This window comes from Metarhizium robertsii, assembly GCF_000187425.2.
Source record: "Metarhizium robertsii ARSEF 23 chromosome Unknown MAA_Scf_6, whole genome shotgun sequence".
NCBI lineage: Eukaryota > Fungi > Ascomycota > Sordariomycetes > Hypocreales > Clavicipitaceae > Metarhizium > Metarhizium robertsii.
This window is the reverse complement of record NW_011942204.1, coordinates 2,137,493-2,155,797: the sequence shown is the minus strand read 5'-3', so window position 1 is coordinate 2,155,797 and position 18,305 is coordinate 2,137,493. Positions and strand designations below refer to the sequence as shown.

Here is an 18,305-nt window from a genome sequence, read left to right as displayed (position 1 = left end):
CCTTGTGCGACCTTGGACTATCAGAGAGGGCCCATGACAAAGCCTTTGTTTGTGTTTGCTGTGTAGGCACTATATAACCAATGGGAATTGTTACTTTGCTTTGTTCAACCCTTGTCAAGTTTTGAAATTACACATGGGGTGCCCAATGCTATAGTGCTTGTCGAGCTGTGTATTGACTCTTTTATATCAGACATCCTTGGGGCGTCAGAATTTAGCCAACGACGGCCAACAGAAGTGTCTTCGTGACAAGGGCCTAGCTTGGAGTAATTACTCAATTCATCTAATAACAGTCTTTGGTATCAAAGGTCCTTGGTTTTCCTTGAAGCCCTGAGGGCGGAAGACCTTTATTTATATCAAGAGGCGGTGAGGAGCCTTTCCCTAGGTCTCGTGATCAGAGCCCTTGTGTAACTATCGTCGGGTTCAAGGTTCGGCCCGTGCCTTCATGGCAACGTGTCATCCGTGTGACAGTCTTTTTGTAACAATAAGCAACTCCTCCTGATGCTATTATACACGCCGTCAAGGGCAGGTCAAAATAAAAGACTTTGCCGCCTCTCATGAAACGCAGTAGTCACGCAGCTCGGTCTCTCTTTGTGGACATGTCTGCATGGATACAGATTCAAGTAGCATTGTGCAAAGTTGGATGAACTTCATCTTTTACCAGGCTCAGAACCGACCCTGCGGAGAGCCTCGCATGGTGCTACATGTAAGCTTAATTTGACAGCGGGAGCTATTCGTGCTCCATCCGGCTAACCGACTTATTTCCACAGGTCAGGCCATTTCTCGGCCATTGCCGTCGTCCAACTCTATCGGCCACGTCACAATAGCGGATTGTACTCTATTTTGCTCGGGACCATACCAAACAAATGTACAAGGATGCAAAATATAACGGGCGGGAATAGCCGGACCATCAGAAAAGCTTCTCCATCAACAACCAAAGACTCTCCACAACGGCCATTGGTAGCATCAGCACAAACTCGTCTTTGCCAAGCAGACTTGCCACAGTTGATTCGTCATTCATCTATCAAAGTGATCTACGTCGTGCCTACGTCGTGCCTACGTCGCGCCTACGTCGTGCCATCCCGATACGCCGGATAATCCGTATATCCCACCACAGGATCAGCAAACGGCCCATAAAACGTAGATCTATCATACGGCGCCAGCGGCAGCCCCTCGCGCAGTCTAGCCACAAGATCAGGATTACTTATAAAATACCGCCCGTACAGCAGCCCATCGTACCGTCCCGCCTCCAGCAGCCCCCACGAGTTCCCGTCGTCAAACCCACCAGCCGAGAAGAACGGCGTGTCGCCCCAAATGCCCCTAAACACAGACAAGTCCACACGCGATAAACCCCAAGAATCAAGAAACGCCTGCTTCTCCGCCTCGGAAAAGATTTGCTCGTACCGCGGCTCGACGAAGCTGACGTACGAGAGGCGCGGGAGGCGCCGCTTGAGCTCTCTACAGAGGTGAGTCCACGTCTCGACCCTCTGCTCGCCGCGCGCCTGGTTGAACAGGCCAAAGGGCGTCAGGCGAATGGCCAGGTTGTCCTCGCCCACGGTCCTCGCCAGCCCGTCCATCAGGTCAATGACAAACTTGCACCGCTTCTCCGGGGTCCCGCCGTACTCGTCCGTTCGCTGATTAGCGTTGGAGCTGAGGAACTGCTCGGGCAGGTAGCCGTTGCCGCCGTGGAGCTCTACGCCGTCGAAGCCGACGTCCATGGCCGTTCTGGCCGCGTCGCAAAAGTCGCCAATGGTTCTCGTGATGTGGTCTTGGGTAAGCGCAATCGGCGGGTGGTCGGCGAGTTTGACCTGGGCGGTGGTGTGAGGCGGCGGGTAGGGGAAGTGCTCGTCCGGGTCGTCCCAGGGCACGCTCGACGGCGCGACGATGGGTGTGCCGGTGAGTTGGGGGATGTTGGCCCGGCCCGAGTGCCATAGTTGCGCGTAGATGTAGCCGCCTTTGGCGTGGACGGCGTCAACTACCTTCTTCCATCCTGCGGCTTGCTCTTGGCGAAACAGCCCGGGGACGCCGGGCATGGCATTTCCCTACACGTCAAGTTAAGGTAAGGTTGTCATTCGGCGAGTTGGGGTCTACATTGTCCGGGGGGGAGAATATCACCTCGAGGGAGGGCGGGAGGCCTTCCGAGATGATCAACCCGCCGGCGGTGGCTCGCTGGGAATAGTAGTCGACGACGTGCTCGTTGGGGACCCAGACACGATTTGGTTTCTCGGGTGTCGAGTCGGAAAGGGGCGTTCCGCGGTTGCGCGTGAGGGGGGCGTGGACAACCCGGTGCTTTAGCTCAATCTTGCCATTGGCAATCTTTAAAGGCTGGAACAGCTTTGAATCCCAGTGAGCGTTGGCGAGTTCGCCCATCGTGTTGATGCCCCGACGAAGGCGTTGGCCGGCAACGCCAAGTGTATAAGTGGTTAGGAAGGGTCAATATTGGCGTGGACAACTGCCAACACAGAGTATCGCCAAGACGGAAAACCCCAGTACAGGGTTCGAAAAGGAAAAGCAGAGTGCAACGTTGGGAGGGCACAAGAGTATGATCGAGATGCGGTACAAGGGACTGCGTGCGAGGAATGAGCGGCAGATTTGCTGATTTTCTGGCGCCCTGTTACACGACTTCTGTACGCGCGACAGTCAGAATTATAAAGGTCAATGGCAAGGAACCCTGACAGAGGGCAAGTCCAATATTGCGTCATGTGTCGCTTTCCACGTCAATCCATGCGGGCAATATACATATTCTGCCGCAGACTGTGTATGGGCAGGGCCAAACAGCCAACCAAGCACCCTCGACCGTCGACATGTTTGGCGAACAATATCAAGCGCCTGACCCAGTTTTGCGCCGGGGCAGTCTGACGATGAGAAACCAATGGGAAATGGTTGACATTCGCAATTTCTGCCATCCATGTCGGCGTCGGTTGTAAAGACGAGCGGTGCGCGGGCGCTAGAAAGCCGTCCATGTCTGGTTGATGATGGAGACGTGTCAGGGGATGAGGTGGATATGCGGTGTAAAACGTGTCCGTATCATGGCCACGACAAGAACGAAACCCGATGCCTTGGATGCCTTGGATGCCATGGTCGCGCGTGGGCAGCACCGTCGACGTCTGCGATGCCAAGTCGCCCACGTTTCGCCTTTGTCACGGAGCAAGTCATGGACCGCTGCTTCTGCCGGACTGGAAAAGGCCAAGTGGATCAAAGCCCGCCTTGGTGCGCAAAAGAGGTTAGCTGAAGGGTCAAGTTTCCTATCAAATCCAACGTTGAAGGTTGAGTTTACCTTTTTGAGCAGATTGTTACACCGTCGACGCTTCGGCTCGCATTGCCCTGCCGCCTTCACACGAGGACCGGCGGATGTAACCCGCGCAACGAGGGCTTTGCATGGCCACGATGGCGCAGAGCGCATTTCCCTCACGTTTGCCCCTGTTTTAAGAACAGGGGCTGGCGCATCCTGGCCAAGCATCGTGGCCGAAAGCATGAAAGCCGGTGGGCCATGGCACATGCGATTATGCAGCATACACATGGGGGAATAGGGAATTCTCTCATAGTCTGGTACTGGTACTAGTACATGCCGTATAATAGCCGAATTAAGCCTGCGGCGCCCACGTTTCTGGAAGCAAGTTTCGTCTCGAGTGCCAGTAGGAGCGGCAGGCGAACCGCATGAGTGCCCCGGCGTGGCCTCAAATTTCCGCCTGCCGAGCAAGAAACAATCTTGTCCCGTCTTATGATATTCCGGGGGGGTCATGGGGATTCAGTCGCTGCTCCCCGAAACTACAACCCGCGCCTGGTGCCTTGGTCGAAGCGAGCATCGTGTGCCCTCAGCGACACATGTATGAATGAAGCTCTGCGCTCGAGGACCGAAGCATTGATTGCACCGACAGACACGGAAAGCAAAACCCCTTCGGCGGGCAACATGAGCTATCCCGGCGCCGCTCCGCCGCCACCGGGCGCCACGGCCGACCTCGACAACCCCCAGGACGTCTTGAGAACAGTCAATTATGTCACGCAGGCCCTGACGCTGCTTCTCACGACGGCCTTTGTCCTCACTCGCCTGTACGCCAAGTCGAGAATACTCGGCGGCGGCGTCACCATCGACGACTGTAAGTGCTGCCTCTGTGACGGTCGCGACAACACGCTGACCCTCTTGCTCTTCGGACAGATGCAACCTACATCGCATACGTGAGTGCGAAAAGAGACCCGTCGCAACCTCGACAACTGACACATGTAGCTAGGTGCTAATGGTCGGGTACTGCATCACCGCCGTGTTCGGTAAGTAGCCTCAACTCGCACCGACATTCGCACCAAAGCCTAACACAACCTCCAACCTCGCAGCGTCCATGCACGGCGGCGGCCTCAACCAATGGGAAGTGCGCCGAGAAGACATCCAGCCCTTCTTCCAGGTGCGAAGACTCTCAAAAAAAACCACACACCCCAAATGTACTGACGCCCGGCAGTCGGGCTACGCAGCCACCCTCTTCTACGCGCCCATGGCGCTGGCAGTCAAGCTGGCCTTGCTCGTCATCATCATCCGCGTCTTCGGCTCCGTCCACAAAAAGACCCTCGTGGGCGTCTACGTCCTCATCGGCATGCTCGTCGCCTACTACGGCTCCGGCTTCTTCATCAAGCTCTTCATCTGCTGGCCCATATCCGCCTACTGGCGCGGCGAGCGGGACAAGTGCCTCAACCAGTCGGCCATAATCACCTCCGACGCAATCATCAGCGTCATCAGCGACCTGACCATCCTGCTGCTCCCCACGCCGCTCACCTGGTCCCTCCAGCTGCCGAGGAGGAAGAGGCTGCGCGTCAGCGGGATCCTGTGCGCGGGCGGCATCGCCACCGCCTTTAGTATATACCGCCTGGTGCTGATCATTGCGGAGCGCAGGAGCGCCAACCAGACGGTTGTCTTTGTGCAGGTGATTTTGTCGGGGTACAGAGAATCCAGCCGCGTTTGTGTGTGTCTCTACTGACTTGTCTTTTAGGAACGCCGAGGTGGGCATTGGCCTTATTTGCGCTTGTTTGCCGGCCGTGTCGGCGCTGTATATTCAAAAGACGCGCGGGTCGTCGTACCTCAAGCAGAGCGGTTACGGGCGCACCGGGTCCAGCAACACGCCGTCGCGGAATAACGAAATCATGCTGACGAGGTCGTTTCACGTCGACACGTCGAGTGTCCATTATGAGGCGCAAAACATGGGCAATGACGAGCTGGCGCTGGTTTCTAAACACCCGCTCAGCCACAAGGGTAGTCGGTCTGATTCTGTGTACTGAGTCCCCGGGTGGGAGTGCGCAATCGTGCTCTGCGTAAAACTGTCGTGGCTGATGGAGGGAGATGGGGGTGAATATATGCAACGGCCGCAGGTTTGGCGGATGCGTCATGTCTGCAGACTAGATGTTGTGATTATAATATTAGTATTCAATAGTATGGCACCAACTGCACTGGTGATGATTTACCTGGCGATGCTGGTGTCTCGCTTCGCGTGTGTTTGCGCGCGCCTAGAGCTGCGAGTATTCCCGCAGGGCGTTTGACCCAGGATACTGGTTGCTGTCTCGGATCACTCTGAGATGGGGCAGACACATGCACGACATGTCCATAATGTTGATGGGTAATGACCCCCGAGCGGTCAACGTCGGCTGCCCGCATCAGAATGAGAATAGATGGCGTAATCTTGAAATTGTACTCCAAAGCTGATCCAAAGGGACCCGAGCCAGCTGTCCCTCGACCAGCTAATGCCGTCCGTCATCCAGCCCGCCAGGTTTATAAGACATAATAAATGGAATGCTACCAACGAAACACATCAAAGGCCGTGTAGCTCAATGGCAGAGCGTCTGACTACGATCATCATTATTCAGTATCCGTAATCAGAAGGTCGCAGGTTCGACCCCTGTCTCGGTCAATTTTTTGCGCCTTTTTTTTTTTTCTCTTTTGCCTCGCTCGTGTAACTTCCCGCAGAGTTAGCAAAGCAGTCTACAGGACGTAGTGCTATCCTGTCATTGATAGTCTTATCTACTTCGTCAGTGTGATTCCGCGAATCGGTGTTGATTTTTTAATCTTTGTCTGCAAGGTACTGCACAGGCGCCAAATTCGGATCGTCCCGCAATTCGCCTCGGATTTCTCACCGCGAAAGGCGCAACCTTAACCTGAATATGGCAATTACTCCAGGCAGCTTTATACTCATGTTTTCTAGGCATTTACGAGGTTCGTTATAAATAGAGGCCCTGATGTCAGCAATCACCCATACCCTTTACTGCCATAGTTTGCTACATTTAATAATTGCAAGCCTCTAAATCTTGTAGTTTGATGTATAGTAATTGATTTTGACTACTAGCTTACAACATGTCAGGCTTGTTTGAAATAAGCAATCTGTTTTCCACGCTCTTTATACTATAGGGCGAATTCAAAGGAGCGGGTTGAGGAAAGAGCGGCCAAGAGCCGACCAGTGGCTTCAAGAGGCAAGTGTGTCTTTTGGAGCGTGTGACTGTACGCGTTCAGCCTTGGTCTTGGGTTTTGGTTGTTCTTCTTGCTGCCATTGCTGGATGGTTTCCTGTTGTATATCCCGATGTGTTCTTTAACTCTCAACTACTTTCACACCATGAGAAGCGTTGATTTGCTTCTTTGGCCATTCTCAAGGTTCTCCGCCAGCCATCCTGACACACGACCAGCACTTGTAACATGAACACTAACTAACATATTACCACAGCCTATAACAGGATCGAGATGTGCATACTCAGGTCTTGCAGAAACCACGCTAGAATAACGCTGGAAACAGCCTACCAAGTTATAAACACCGCTCCCCATCATATGCGTCTAATCATTTTTTCCAAATCACTTTACAACTTCATCACATCTATAACCCCCATCATAATAGCAACCCCCAAACCATGCTCAGAGGTCTTCATTCCACAGCATAAACGCAGACCCCCCAATGCCAATGCCCACAAAAATAATGGTAATAATCGCAGCACCAGCCCTGTCACCAGCAGTAATTGCCTTTGGAAGCGGTAAATGGCTATCATCCGATTCCCCCCCAGCAGCCGGATTCCCCCTCGACGTGCCGCCGGTATCATGCGTCACCGCAGCACCCACCCCATCCACAAGAGTATACATGACGGCATCCAGCGCGCACATCTGCTGCCCAACACCAACCAGTCCGTCAAACTTGCCTCCATCCGTCCACGCGAACCCGCACGCCGTCCCCGGAACGCCCCTAAACGACACATCCGACCCGGAGCACGCCCGCGCAGCCGCTTCCGCAGTCTTCCTCATAACAGGGTATATAACCTCATACGTATGAGGAGCCATCTTGATCGTCGCCGCCAGCCAGCGTATATAGTACCCCTTGAACGAGAGACCATTATAATCGCACCCCCTGACCGGCTCACACGCCGGCTCGAAGATGACGCCGTCCCTGGCAAATTCCCCCAGCGAGTGCCTGACAAGCCCGTCGGTCCGGGCTTTCCACACCTCGCCCCGTGTCAAGTTGTACATGACGGCAGCGCCGTGCAGGAAGATGCCCGCATTGTACGACCACTGCGTGTCGGTGCGGTTGACGCACGTCCCGCCGCCGCCGCCGACGTGTATGCCGTCCAGCACGGCGAATTCCCTCGTGATGAGGCCCGCCTTTTGCTCCCACTCGAATATGGCTGTTGCCCAGTCGGCGTAGGTGCTGTTCCCCGTGTACCGCGCCAGCCGGGCGGCAATGTTGAAGAAGCACCCGTTTGAAATGGAGTTTTTGTAATTATACCCCGCGTTGAAGGTGAATATCTGCCAGCGCAGGCCGCCGTCGCAGTTATCCTCATCCCAGCGCGAGACGTAGTGGTTGAAGACGGCTTGGGTCAGCTCGAGCCAACCGGGCTTGTCGGGCGGCGGGTCGGGATACTTGTTCTCGGCGGCGCTCATGGACGCCATGGCCCAGAAGCCTTGGTCGTCGTTGCCCTCGGTCCGCGTTTGGTTGATGGGCATGAAGTCGCGCGTTGGGCTGGCCTGGTGGATCATGGCCTGGCTCGTCGCTGCGTTGTAGGATGTGTCGCCCGTCATGTACCAGTAGTCTATCATGGTTCCGAACATGGCTCCCGCCTCCCACCCTGGGGATTGGTTAATTTTGCCCAAAGAAGCTGGTGCTGAGGGGGAGACTTGCAGTAGTAGGGGGACGGGAGGTTCCCGGGTGTGTCTCCCGTGTTGTTTCCGGTGTAGTACTTCATCAGGCCGTAGGCTATTGTGCTCGCGGCCGATTTGACCGATGCTGTTGGTTTGTGGTTAGGAAATCTAGCCAAGACTGGCTGCTGCTTGGCGAGACGTACCATCGTCGCCTGGCGTTATGGAAAGACCTGTGGTTTCGGCGCAGAGCAGAGCAAAAAGCAGACTTGTCACTGGTATTTTCATTGCAGAATCTGATAATGTGATTGTTTCTTGGAGTTTCAATCAACCATGGCGTAATAGTATAAACAGAGATATTGACGCTTGACACTTTAGAAATGCTCAAGATGCAAGAATCGTGTCGTCTGAAGATGTAGCCGTGTAAGTGGGGGACCTCAGTCATTCACGACCATGTCAGGCATTTGGCAGCTATAAACAGCCTGCAAGGGAGTTGAGAGGGTCATTTCAGGATAGCAATGCCTCTCTTGTTACAGGTTGCACTGCCACCAAAACGGGAACGCGAACCACATGCGCAGTTTTTTCAAGACATCATATCCACCTTGCAACCCTTTCCAACGGGCCGTCACGATGGTTATTGGGCTGCTGCTGCCATATCCGGTATTGCTGGCCCACAGCCGAGTACCCCCAATGCTCGGCCTAATCGTCAGCGTGTCTTGTTGGCTCTTGACACGGGCTGCAATTAGAATCCTGCGGTGAGATGTCTTCAACGCCGTCTAGTGGCTGAGCCAGGAACTGAACCGCCAATGTTCGGCCTGGAGGATGAGTGAGTGGTATATATTATCTGCAATCTCGTTTTCATACGCGGGGCCATTAGACGTTCCCATTGGCCTGCTGGAGGCAAACATCTGTCAAACACGGCTCCGAACGAGCATCAGGGGAGTTGATGGCCAGGGGTCCTTGCACCGCCTTCTGACAGGATCTAATCTAACTAACGGAATGTATCTGGCACGCCAGTTCGCCGTAACTAGTGGATGATGGATAGGTGTGGATTTTACTTGGCCGAAAGGGTGGCCTGCCTTTGTGTGACCAGGACAGACAACTATGTATGATTGACCGTAGGGCAATGCAGCTCTGTTGATGAAACAAACCGTTTCGGCGTAGTTTCTACATCTTATCATAAGAAGGGTTCTAATTTTTTCAAATCCTGTCAAATAGCATGGTTGTTCATACAAGAAAAGGGACGCATAGAACTAAGAGAGTACATGGGTCTTAATGATACTGTGACGGCAACAATTTAGGTTCAAAGGGAACACGGAGGGCAACTTACCCAGACGCCAGGCCTACTTCCACGGCGAAATAACTATCGTCGCCTTTCATTCGATACGCAATATCCATGGCCCGGTCACCGCTAATCGACCTCCACCGTCTTATTATAATACACGGCCTGCGTTAAAATTGCTCATCGGAACGGCAACCATATTTGGTGGCTAACAAAATTTGCGCTGTACGCAAACATGCATCTAGAACCAACTACCAACTCTGTAATTAATATGGTACCCGCCTTTGAGGGCATAATTGGTGGAGGCTTAAAGCACCAAGTATCGGCGAGGTCATTGACAATATTGGTTAGGTACGGGTCAGCCCCTTTCGGTATCCAACGGACACATGTCGGGGTCACTTTAAATTCCTTATTAATCAACTTGACTGCTACACCATAGAATATCCCCAGTACCTAGCTTATAGTTATGCCCTCTTGGCCCTGACGGCTACTGTCTAAACCAAATCGAATTGCTCAACCGACAAGATTTAGCGCAGAGCAGGAACATTATGCCACAAGAACAGTATTCGTTCATGTCTATGCCATTAGACCGACCATTTATATTCCATTGACAATAAGTTATTGATAAACAAGAAAATATTGCGGGTTTACACTGTTGTTTGCAGAATTCAAATAAACAACCTTGAACAGTATTTGAAGCTGGGCAACATTTTTATTAGAGCCTGAGAAGGTACGTCTAAATTAAAAACATGTGCAGCGCATATTTACAATCCGCCATGTAGTGCGAATTTGTCCAACAAACAAGGTCAATACAGCCAAATACATAATAGAAGAAAAGTATAAATCTCCAAAACAGCTTCCAAGTCTCGATATAAATAAACTGCAATCGAAGCACTTGACCTACTGGCATTGAGGGAAAGCACTCCTAGAAGAAGCAATCTTGAAAAGCGCGACCTCGTCCGCGCGACGCTTAACAAGGCCAGGCAGGACCCTGCCACCACCCATCTTCCACTTGGGCAGTTCCTCAGAGGCAACAGTGTTGGCATTCTCGCCACGGTTAAGCCGCTTGACGAGACTCGAGGACTGGGCAGCGCCGCAGCCGACATTGAACACCCAGGAGGTCAGGGCAGCCCACTGGTTCTCGTTGAGCTTGACCTTGCCGGCGTCGAGGACCTTGCCCAAGCACTTGGTGTAGCTGGGCAGGTCGTCGTTGAGAAGCTGGAGAGCCGTGGCCTTGGTCAGCGGGAACGTGTACTTGACCTCGGCGCAGCTCTTCTTCTGGCACAGATGGCCGTAGCCCACGGTGGGCAGGCCGATGGGGTCGGGCTTGGGTCGGTCGACGAAGCCCTCCCAGCGGGTGATGAGGTCGGTGCCGGCCTTGTTGAGCGTCTTGCAGAAACCGCCGGACGGGGGAGGGTTGGGGCCGCCGCCGCCGCCGCCGCATTTGCCCGTGACGTAGCCAGAGGAGCCGGTCTTGATGTAGTAATCGGCGACGTAGCAGCCGTCCTGGGTCTTGTCCCAGATGGAGTTGCCGTTGATGGAGGGTCCCTCGGTTTGGCAGGATATCTTGACGTCGTCGGTCTTTTTGTACGTCTTTTTGACCGCGGAGCTGGTGTTGGGCTCGGCTCGGCAGTTGAGAGAGTCGGCGGTGACTGGGAAGGCTGTGACCATGGTGGCGGTCATGGCTAGCATGTTGGCAACAATAAGGACCTTCATGTTGGAAAAGTAGCGAAAAGAGTACAGGGCTTGGTTGAAGTTGAGACAGAAGAGAGTTGATTGGTTTGTAGATGATGACCGATTCAGAACCAACGCCTGATTGAGATTCTTCGGGGTCTTTATATGTTGCTCTCAGATATAAAAATAGAAGGGACTAGGATGAAAAAACCAAAGTTGCAGGTATTCCTAGTTCCGTTATTACTCAACGCCAAAGAGACTTACACGTTATGGAAACAAGCCCCCATGCGGGTCATCCAACTCCCCAAACACCCGGTTGAGCCACTCACATGATGACGGTTAAAAACGAAGCTATGATATTGCTGGCACTTGCTCTTTGTGATGCAGAATCGAGTGTAAGCCCCGGTTGAATTCGACTTACACAGATACTTGGCATGATTGCGGCTGAGATGACCACCCTCCACTTTGCTTAGTTTCTAGGCACACTCCAATCGGGATCATCTGAACCAGCAGGGAACCCTGTAAATGGCACAAGGCCAAACTCCATTAGGAGGCTATTTCTATTTTTAACCCCCCCAGCACACAGGCGCGGATCAGCTTTTCCTGAGTTGAGTATGCTGCGCGCAGCAAAGGAGATGCGCCATAACGAGTAACAGGAGATGCAGTCTAAGAAATTTAGACGAGGCAGGAGTTGAGTTTGGCCGACTTTACTGTTGCTTACATGCGAGTTGTGCTTGGTAAAACGGTACGCGTAGCTAAAGGGCGACATTGGCGAACTGAAGAGGCCATAGGATGCTTAGCGATGTTTGGTGTGAATACTAGCAAGACAAGTTAGCGGGGTCCATGGAATCTTGGAGAGACTGGCAAGTCACACAACATGCGATATGTACTGCCCTGTAATCTTTGAGACGGAGCTACAGTCGACTCAAATGTATAATTCTGTCGTGAATCATGTAACGAACAATGTAAACCAATGTCGCCAATGTCTGTACCGTGTCTTGATAATTCAGCTTGGGAAACAGCCAACATGAAAGAGTCGGTGGTTTTCACAAAAGACTCCTTCAGGGGACTTTTGAATGAAGACTCAGCTCCGCAACCTCGTAGTGGCCGGGATCACGAACTCTTCGGCCTGTGAAAACTGTAAGTAAATCGGGCAGTCACCTACCGACTTGCAAAGTGGCATTATCGTTGGAGACCAAGTAGACCTTGGCACCCGACGTGTCTTCGGCGGACATTCTAACGAACGAGAATAGATAGTGTTTCGGATTGAGGAAGATGGCGTATCAAAAACGTTGAGGTAGTGAGGGTGGCCGGGATCATGGGTCACATGAAGGATGCTTTCTTGCCTCTCGAACCATAGTCTTTGTCTGGATCGCAATGATGCGCAATCATCTAAGCCTCACTACCAAGTCCAGCGAGAGATTTATCAGGCGCACCAAAATTGTGAATCTCATCCGACCAAGGGATACCATCATAAGCTCCCACGCTCGAATCGTAATAGCGGCAACGCGTCCGCACGAACAACCGCACTCTTGATGTCCCGTCTCTCTGGTCTTCTGCCGCCGATAATCCGAAGCATATGAGCCGGTGAAAGCGTCCCTAAATCAACGCAATTAGAAATAAAACACATATGAAGGGTTAACAGGCGAAAATAGAACTTACCCCCCGCCAGTGGTATCCTCGACTTGGACATCAAATGCAGTACAATAACCACTCCCCGTTGCAACGGCGTGGAATGCCTCCGGTACCAAGTGTAATAACCACGTTGGCTGTACCACGGTTTTGACATTCTCATGCGATGCCAGGCCAAGTATCTTAATGGACGTCGTCTCTGTCACGTCTTGACACAATTGCCGCCTCTGGCTCATTCACGAGAAGGTGCGGTTCGCAATCACGACCAAGTCGGCATCCAGGCTTCCGATTATAGCGATATTTTTTGATGTCGTTGTTGTTCGGGCGATGGAACTTGGTAGCCACGGGAGCATCCATAACATTTAAAGGATCAATGGTGGTGAGTGAGTCGTGGCATGACGACTGGTGACAACTGGTGACAACTGGTGCCAGCTGGTGCACGGCCGTAGCTTGCGTAACGTTACTGGCCTGCCTACGCCAGCATTAACCAGACCAGTCGACATCAATTGATCACTTGTGCGTGCCGACGGGTAGTTAATGCTACCAGACTCTACCCACAGCTACATCTAGTGCTTCTGGGCTTTTCCCCTTGATGAGTTGCCATGATAAATTGGAATTGCTTTACGCGCACGAGACTCGGGTTGCTAATTTATAGTGTCAAGACAATTTTATGCAAACAGACAGTGTCACAAAATCGAAGCGACCAAACCCCTCTATTCCGTTGACAGTCGGCTCAGGGGTGCGAACCTTGCCGCTAAAGGTACTTGAATACAAGTACAGGCAAAAAACATATACTAGCTAGCTACTTGTATTTTATAGCATTAAATAAGAGCAGCTTGTTGAAGAGCATAAGGGGCGAAGAGTTCATTATACTGGTTACACATCAGATGTGCGCACAACATGCGGGATTGATAACATTGATGCATCATGTGGAGGCGTCATTTGTTCCGACTTCGGGGCCGACATTTCCCGTAGAGCATACTAAACTGGGGAGAAGAGGAGGAATAAAGAAACGGTCGTTTTGGCAAACAAATGGATGCTCATAGGATACAGTTTCTAGATTCGCGAACCAATAAATTGATCTCAACGGGTAATTTCGCACCGGGTGCTGGTGCTGGTGCTGTTGCCCAACAGCCCCGTTTTTGGATGGCGGTCTCCACCAAGTCTAAAAAGACGCACGAGGTTGGATCAGCCAATATTTCCGGGGACAAACACCAAAAACAAGCAAATGCTTACTTATGATTAGGACTAAGAGAGTCTTGCTCACGCCAAGCTCGTGGCCCTGGCGAAATGCAACGCCGTACCTTGGCATGGTGGTTCTCCTGCACATGATGACTGCGTGTGCAGATGCAATCTATGTACCATGGCCATGGACCGCCATTCGCAGTGCCTCGATCTGTCAGCCAAGTGCCCAGGTGCCTGGTCAATGCGGATTTACCGAGCGCCGGACCCTTACTGGGGAGCCGCTAGCAGTTGCCAGTTCTATCATGCCCAGACGGCAGACCCTCCAACACCCAAGTCCACGATGGACGAATCCTGGCATCTACCGCCAGGATATTTCCCCAAAGCAAACTCATTAGCATCACGCAACACGCAATACGTTCTAGTCCGACAAAATTTTTCCCGCCGTCGGCTAGCATTACCAAAACGAAACAAGAAAAAAAAAGACGGTGAGGGGCATTGCGCATCAAGTGGCTGATTTAGTGCCAAGTAGGCTATCCACCATTGTCCACTCATCGTTTATCTGATGATCAGATAAAACGAGAGCTGGACACCACAACTGCGCGGTCCATCGTGACGGCAATGCGATGCCGTCTTGGCCAGCACCACGGCTCCACAGCGCGGGCCCTTCGGCCCCAAAACCTTGTCTCTCTGCTTCCACGATTCGCTCGTCTTGGCCGTTCTCAACATAAAGGCTAAACGACGCCGCTTCTCAGTCCAGACGGCTGATTGTCGCCCAACCCCCGTTCATGTGGCGTTTTCTGGGAGTTCCAAACCGGGGGCAGCCAGCTTCTTGCTTGCGGCTTACGCGTGTGGTGGTTGGTCCCGGGCATCAGATAATCAGTACTCCGCGGTTGATGGGAATCCCTGCCATCGTGGTGGGTAATCGTCCCCTTCTCTTCACCTGTGGTCGTAGCCGCCTTTGCCGATTATCTCTCTGTGTTGTGACTAGCTGAAAAGCTTCCGATGAGCGGCCTGCCTGGCGATATAATTAATGGACGCCCGTCGTCGTCATGTGTAGCAAGACACCTTTTCGGCCTTCACAAGCATCCTGTGCCACAATCGAAAGACCTCGAGTCTCGTTGTAGTTCGAGTTGAGGGTCAAGAACCTTTTCTCTGGGAAACGAAACCGAGCAGCAGCTCAAAATGGCGCCGCAAATCACCCACCCGACGACACCGGGCTTTGTCCCGGAGCCAGACAGAAATCCCTCCGACGTGGAAAAGGACCAAATCAACACCAACCATGAGGCCGACGACAAGAAACCAGACACCGAGCCCAGCTACAAGCAGGAAGGTGTCCAGCGGGTCGAGGCAATCACCAGCGTGTGGACAAAACAAATCCTCATCATCATGTTTGTCCTGTACGTCGTCGACACACGGCCAGCTTCCCACCCCTTTTATTCTTTTGCTAACATGTCCGCGCAAGGCTCTACCTCGTCTCCTTCATCGACCAGCTCCAGGGCTCCGTGACAGGCAACCTCCAAAACTTCATCACGTCGTCCTTTGGCCAGCACGGCCTCCTCGCCGCCACCGACATCGTCGCCTCCATCATCGGCGGCGTGTGCACCCTCACCATTGCCAAAATCATCGACATCTGGGGCCGCTGCGAGGGCTTCGTCGCCATGATTGTCCTCATGGTCGTCGGCCTCATCACAAAGGGCGTCAGCCAAGACGTTCCCACCTACGCCGCCGGCCACACCCTCTACTGGGTTGGCCACATTGGCCTCGGCTACATCATCACCATCATCCTCGCCGACATGACGACCCTGCGCAACAGGCTCATCCTGTTTGGCATCCAGCAGACGCCCATCATCGCCACCACCTTTGCGGGGCCCAGAATCGCCGACCTGTTCTACGCCGATGCCAATTTCCGCTGGGCCTTTTACTCGTTTTGCATCATCCTGGTCTTCTTCGCCGTCCCCGTTGCCATCGTCTTCGTCTTGAGCAAGAGAAAGGCCGTGCGCATGGGTGTATATCCCGAGCGGCCCCGGAACCGGACAGTCTGGGAGTCGTGTAAGCACTATTTCATCGAGTTTGACGGTCAGTCTTTTCCTGCCCCACCCCTGGTATTGCCCTCCCCTTGATGCTCACCTATATCCCCAGTCGTCGGCATGTTTTTAACCGTCGCCGGATGGTCTCTTCTCCTGCTGCCCTTCCAGCTGGTCAACACGGCCGCAGACGGGTGGAAGACGGGCTACGTCATTGCCATGATTGTCGTGGGCGTCGTTTTGCTCGCCCTGTTCGCCGTCTGGGAGAAGTACTTTGCGCCCGTCCAGTACTTCCCATGGGCGTATCTCAAGGACCGCACCATTCTCGGCGCCTGTCTACTCTACGGCTTCATGTTCCTCTCCATCTTGTACGCACTCCCGACGCATCATCTCCTTGTCCGCAACCAACCCACTAACACCAGCGTAGCTGCTGGGACACGTACTATCAGTCATACCTCGAGGTCGTGCACTTCCAGAGCATCACCGACTCAGGCTACATCCTGAACTCGTTCTCTCTCGCATCGTCCGTCATCTCCCCCCTCATCGGAGTGTAAGCCCGCCTGCCACATATACCCCTCCCCCGGTGACAAACTCTGCTAACCGCCCCAGCTACATCCGCTACTTTGGCAACGTCAAATGGCCCTCGCTCGCCATGATCCCCTTTGCCATCCTGGGCACGGCGCTGCTCGTGCGTTTCCGAACCCCCAGCACCTCGGTCGGCGTGCTAGTCATGTGCCAGCTCTTCAACGGCTTCGCGACAGGCGTCTGGGCCATGACCGGCCAGCTCGCCATCATGGCCTCCATCGATCACCAGCACATTGCCGTCGCCATTGCGCTGTTCGGGCTGTTCGGCTCCATCGGGCAGGCTATCGGCTTCGCAATCGCCGGCGGCCTGTGGACAAACACCATGGAGGACAAGATGTACCGGTACCTGCCGGACGACTACAAGAACCAGACGGCCACTATTTACGGCGACATCGAGGCCCAGTTGGCGCTCCCGGCGGGCAGTCCTGCGCGAGATGGGATTATTCATGCGTATAGCGACGTGCAGCGCGTCATGGCCATCTGCGGCTCGTGCTTCATGGCTCTGGCTATTTTATGCATATTCATGTGGCGAAGCATCAATGTGCGAACATTGGAAGAGACTAGGGGAAAGCAAACCAAGGGTATGGTTTTCTAAATCGTAACAAACATGGAAAAGGACGCCTAGTGTGTGGATTTCACAATTTTCCATGCCACATCACGGATAGTCGTCCTCGCCACCAACGGACCCCCAAGATTTCACCACTAGTATGAAGAACACCAGGATTATATTAGGGTGCTGTTTTCAATATAATAAAAAACTACTCTAGGAATTTGTATCGTTACTACGTGTGTTGTAGGGGAGCACATGGACCGAAATCCTACCACCTCAAGCTGGACACTGGCCGCTCCGCGGGCGAAGCATCTGAATGTACAGCTTCACCATATCCACTCCGCCATCATACCAAACGCCACCTTTTCCCCCGTTAATGCAGCGTTTTGTCAACGAAGACCACATTCTTCCAGTCACTTCACCCAAGGGAACTCGAAGCTTCGTCCTCGATGTTGCGCAAACGACAGCCTGGCAGCATGCGTTGGCAATAGACCTGCAAGATTCACCTTTCAAAGGCAATCTCCCCTTCTTATCCGCCAATCTCATCCACTCTGCCATGACTCTGGGACAGTACTCTATATTCGGGCCTGCTCCCTGTGAAGAATCTTGTCAGCTGGATGCGTTCTGGCTTGGGTTGACAACAGCCTCACCTCAGTGCAAGTAACGGGTGGATTTCGGCTAGAGGAGGCATTCGACATAATTTTTTGGGGGTCAACACCAGTCCTCTTAGCCATGTCTGACCAAGGAAAACGTTCGATGGCGGTAATTTTAAAGTCGGGCGAGGAAAAGTCGGGTGAGGCTGGCTGAGGGACATCCCTGAGAACCCAACACGTAGTCACGACAGGAAAAAGTACTGTAATGAAACGAATATACTTCATAGTTGCGTGCAATTGTCGACGTATTGCTAATCAATGTTTCGTAAGGGACTGTTGCCTAAGTAGGCTATGATGTTGACGGGCAGCGTTTTTTAGTAGGACGGGAGGAAGAACGAGAGGAAGAACGGCTGCTACCAGAGCCTTTCCTCGATGCGGGCTTCTTGTGAGACTTGGTCTTCTTGTCAGGCTTCTTTCGTCCAAAGACACGTCGAAAGAAATGTCGAGTTCGCAGATAGGCACGGAAGACCTTGAGCAGTAAACAATGCATGGTGGAGGGAATGGAAAAGGTGTTTGCGTGACGCAGACGGCAACGATTTATGGAAGGGGGGAGGTCTCAGGTTCATGTCACTTTTGGAAGGCTTGGTCCGGCCCCTTCCTCATGTCGAGTCGCTTAACAGAGCATCATCCTCAGCGC

General features: G+C 53.0%; 6 protein-coding genes across 6 annotated transcripts; 3 read left to right on the top strand and 3 right to left on the bottom strand.

The window, feature by feature from the left end:
• Positions 1-1,064: 1,064 nt before the first annotated feature.
• MAA_06194 (Oxophytodienoate reductase) lies at positions 1,065-2,367 on the bottom strand (the record flags this gene model as incomplete). The annotated part of the gene is made up of 2 exons (XM_007824192.1): positions 1,065-2,039; positions 2,113-2,367. 2 exons carry the CDS (start codon positions 2,365-2,367, stop codon positions 1,065-1,067), a joined length of 1,230 nt encoding a protein of 409 aa, XP_007822383.1.
• A 659-nt stretch (positions 2,368-3,026) lies between these two features.
• On the top strand, positions 3,027-3,527 carry MAA_11358 (5-amino-6-(5-phosphoribosylamino)uracil reductase; the record flags this gene model as incomplete). The annotated part of the gene is made up of 1 exon (XM_011413346.1): positions 3,027-3,527. One exon carries the CDS (start codon positions 3,027-3,029, stop codon positions 3,525-3,527), a length of 501 nt encoding a protein of 166 aa, XP_011411648.1.
• Positions 3,528-3,907: 380 nt separating this feature from the next.
• Positions 3,908-5,259, top strand: MAA_06195 (PTH11-type GPCR; the record flags this gene model as incomplete). The annotated part of the gene is made up of 6 exons (XM_007824193.2): positions 3,908-4,094; positions 4,154-4,173; positions 4,227-4,263; positions 4,327-4,394; positions 4,449-4,921; positions 4,974-5,259. 6 exons carry the CDS (start codon positions 3,908-3,910, stop codon positions 5,257-5,259), a joined length of 1,071 nt encoding a protein of 356 aa, XP_007822384.2.
• A 1,615-nt stretch (positions 5,260-6,874) lies between these two features.
• MAA_06196 (Glycoside hydrolase, family 76) lies at positions 6,875-8,056 on the bottom strand (the record flags this gene model as incomplete). The annotated part of the gene is made up of 1 exon (XM_007824194.1): positions 6,875-8,056. The coding sequence occupies one exon, from the start codon at positions 8,054-8,056 to the stop codon at positions 6,875-6,877; it is 1,182 nt and encodes a 393-aa protein (XP_007822385.1).
• A 2,209-nt stretch (positions 8,057-10,265) lies between these two features.
• On the bottom strand, positions 10,266-11,081 carry MAA_06197 (glycoside hydrolase family 24; the record flags this gene model as incomplete). The annotated part of the gene is made up of 1 exon (XM_007824195.1): positions 10,266-11,081. One exon carries the CDS (start codon positions 11,079-11,081, stop codon positions 10,266-10,268), a length of 816 nt encoding a protein of 271 aa, XP_007822386.1.
• Positions 11,082-15,038: 3,957 nt separating this feature from the next.
• On the top strand, positions 15,039-17,060 carry MAA_06198 (major facilitator superfamily transporter; the record flags this gene model as incomplete). The annotated part of the gene is made up of 5 exons (XM_007824196.1): positions 15,039-15,253; positions 15,319-15,932; positions 15,996-16,248; positions 16,308-16,430; positions 16,490-17,060. 5 exons carry the CDS (start codon positions 15,039-15,041, stop codon positions 17,058-17,060), a joined length of 1,776 nt encoding a protein of 591 aa, XP_007822387.1.
• Positions 17,061-18,305: the final 1,245 nt, after the last annotated feature.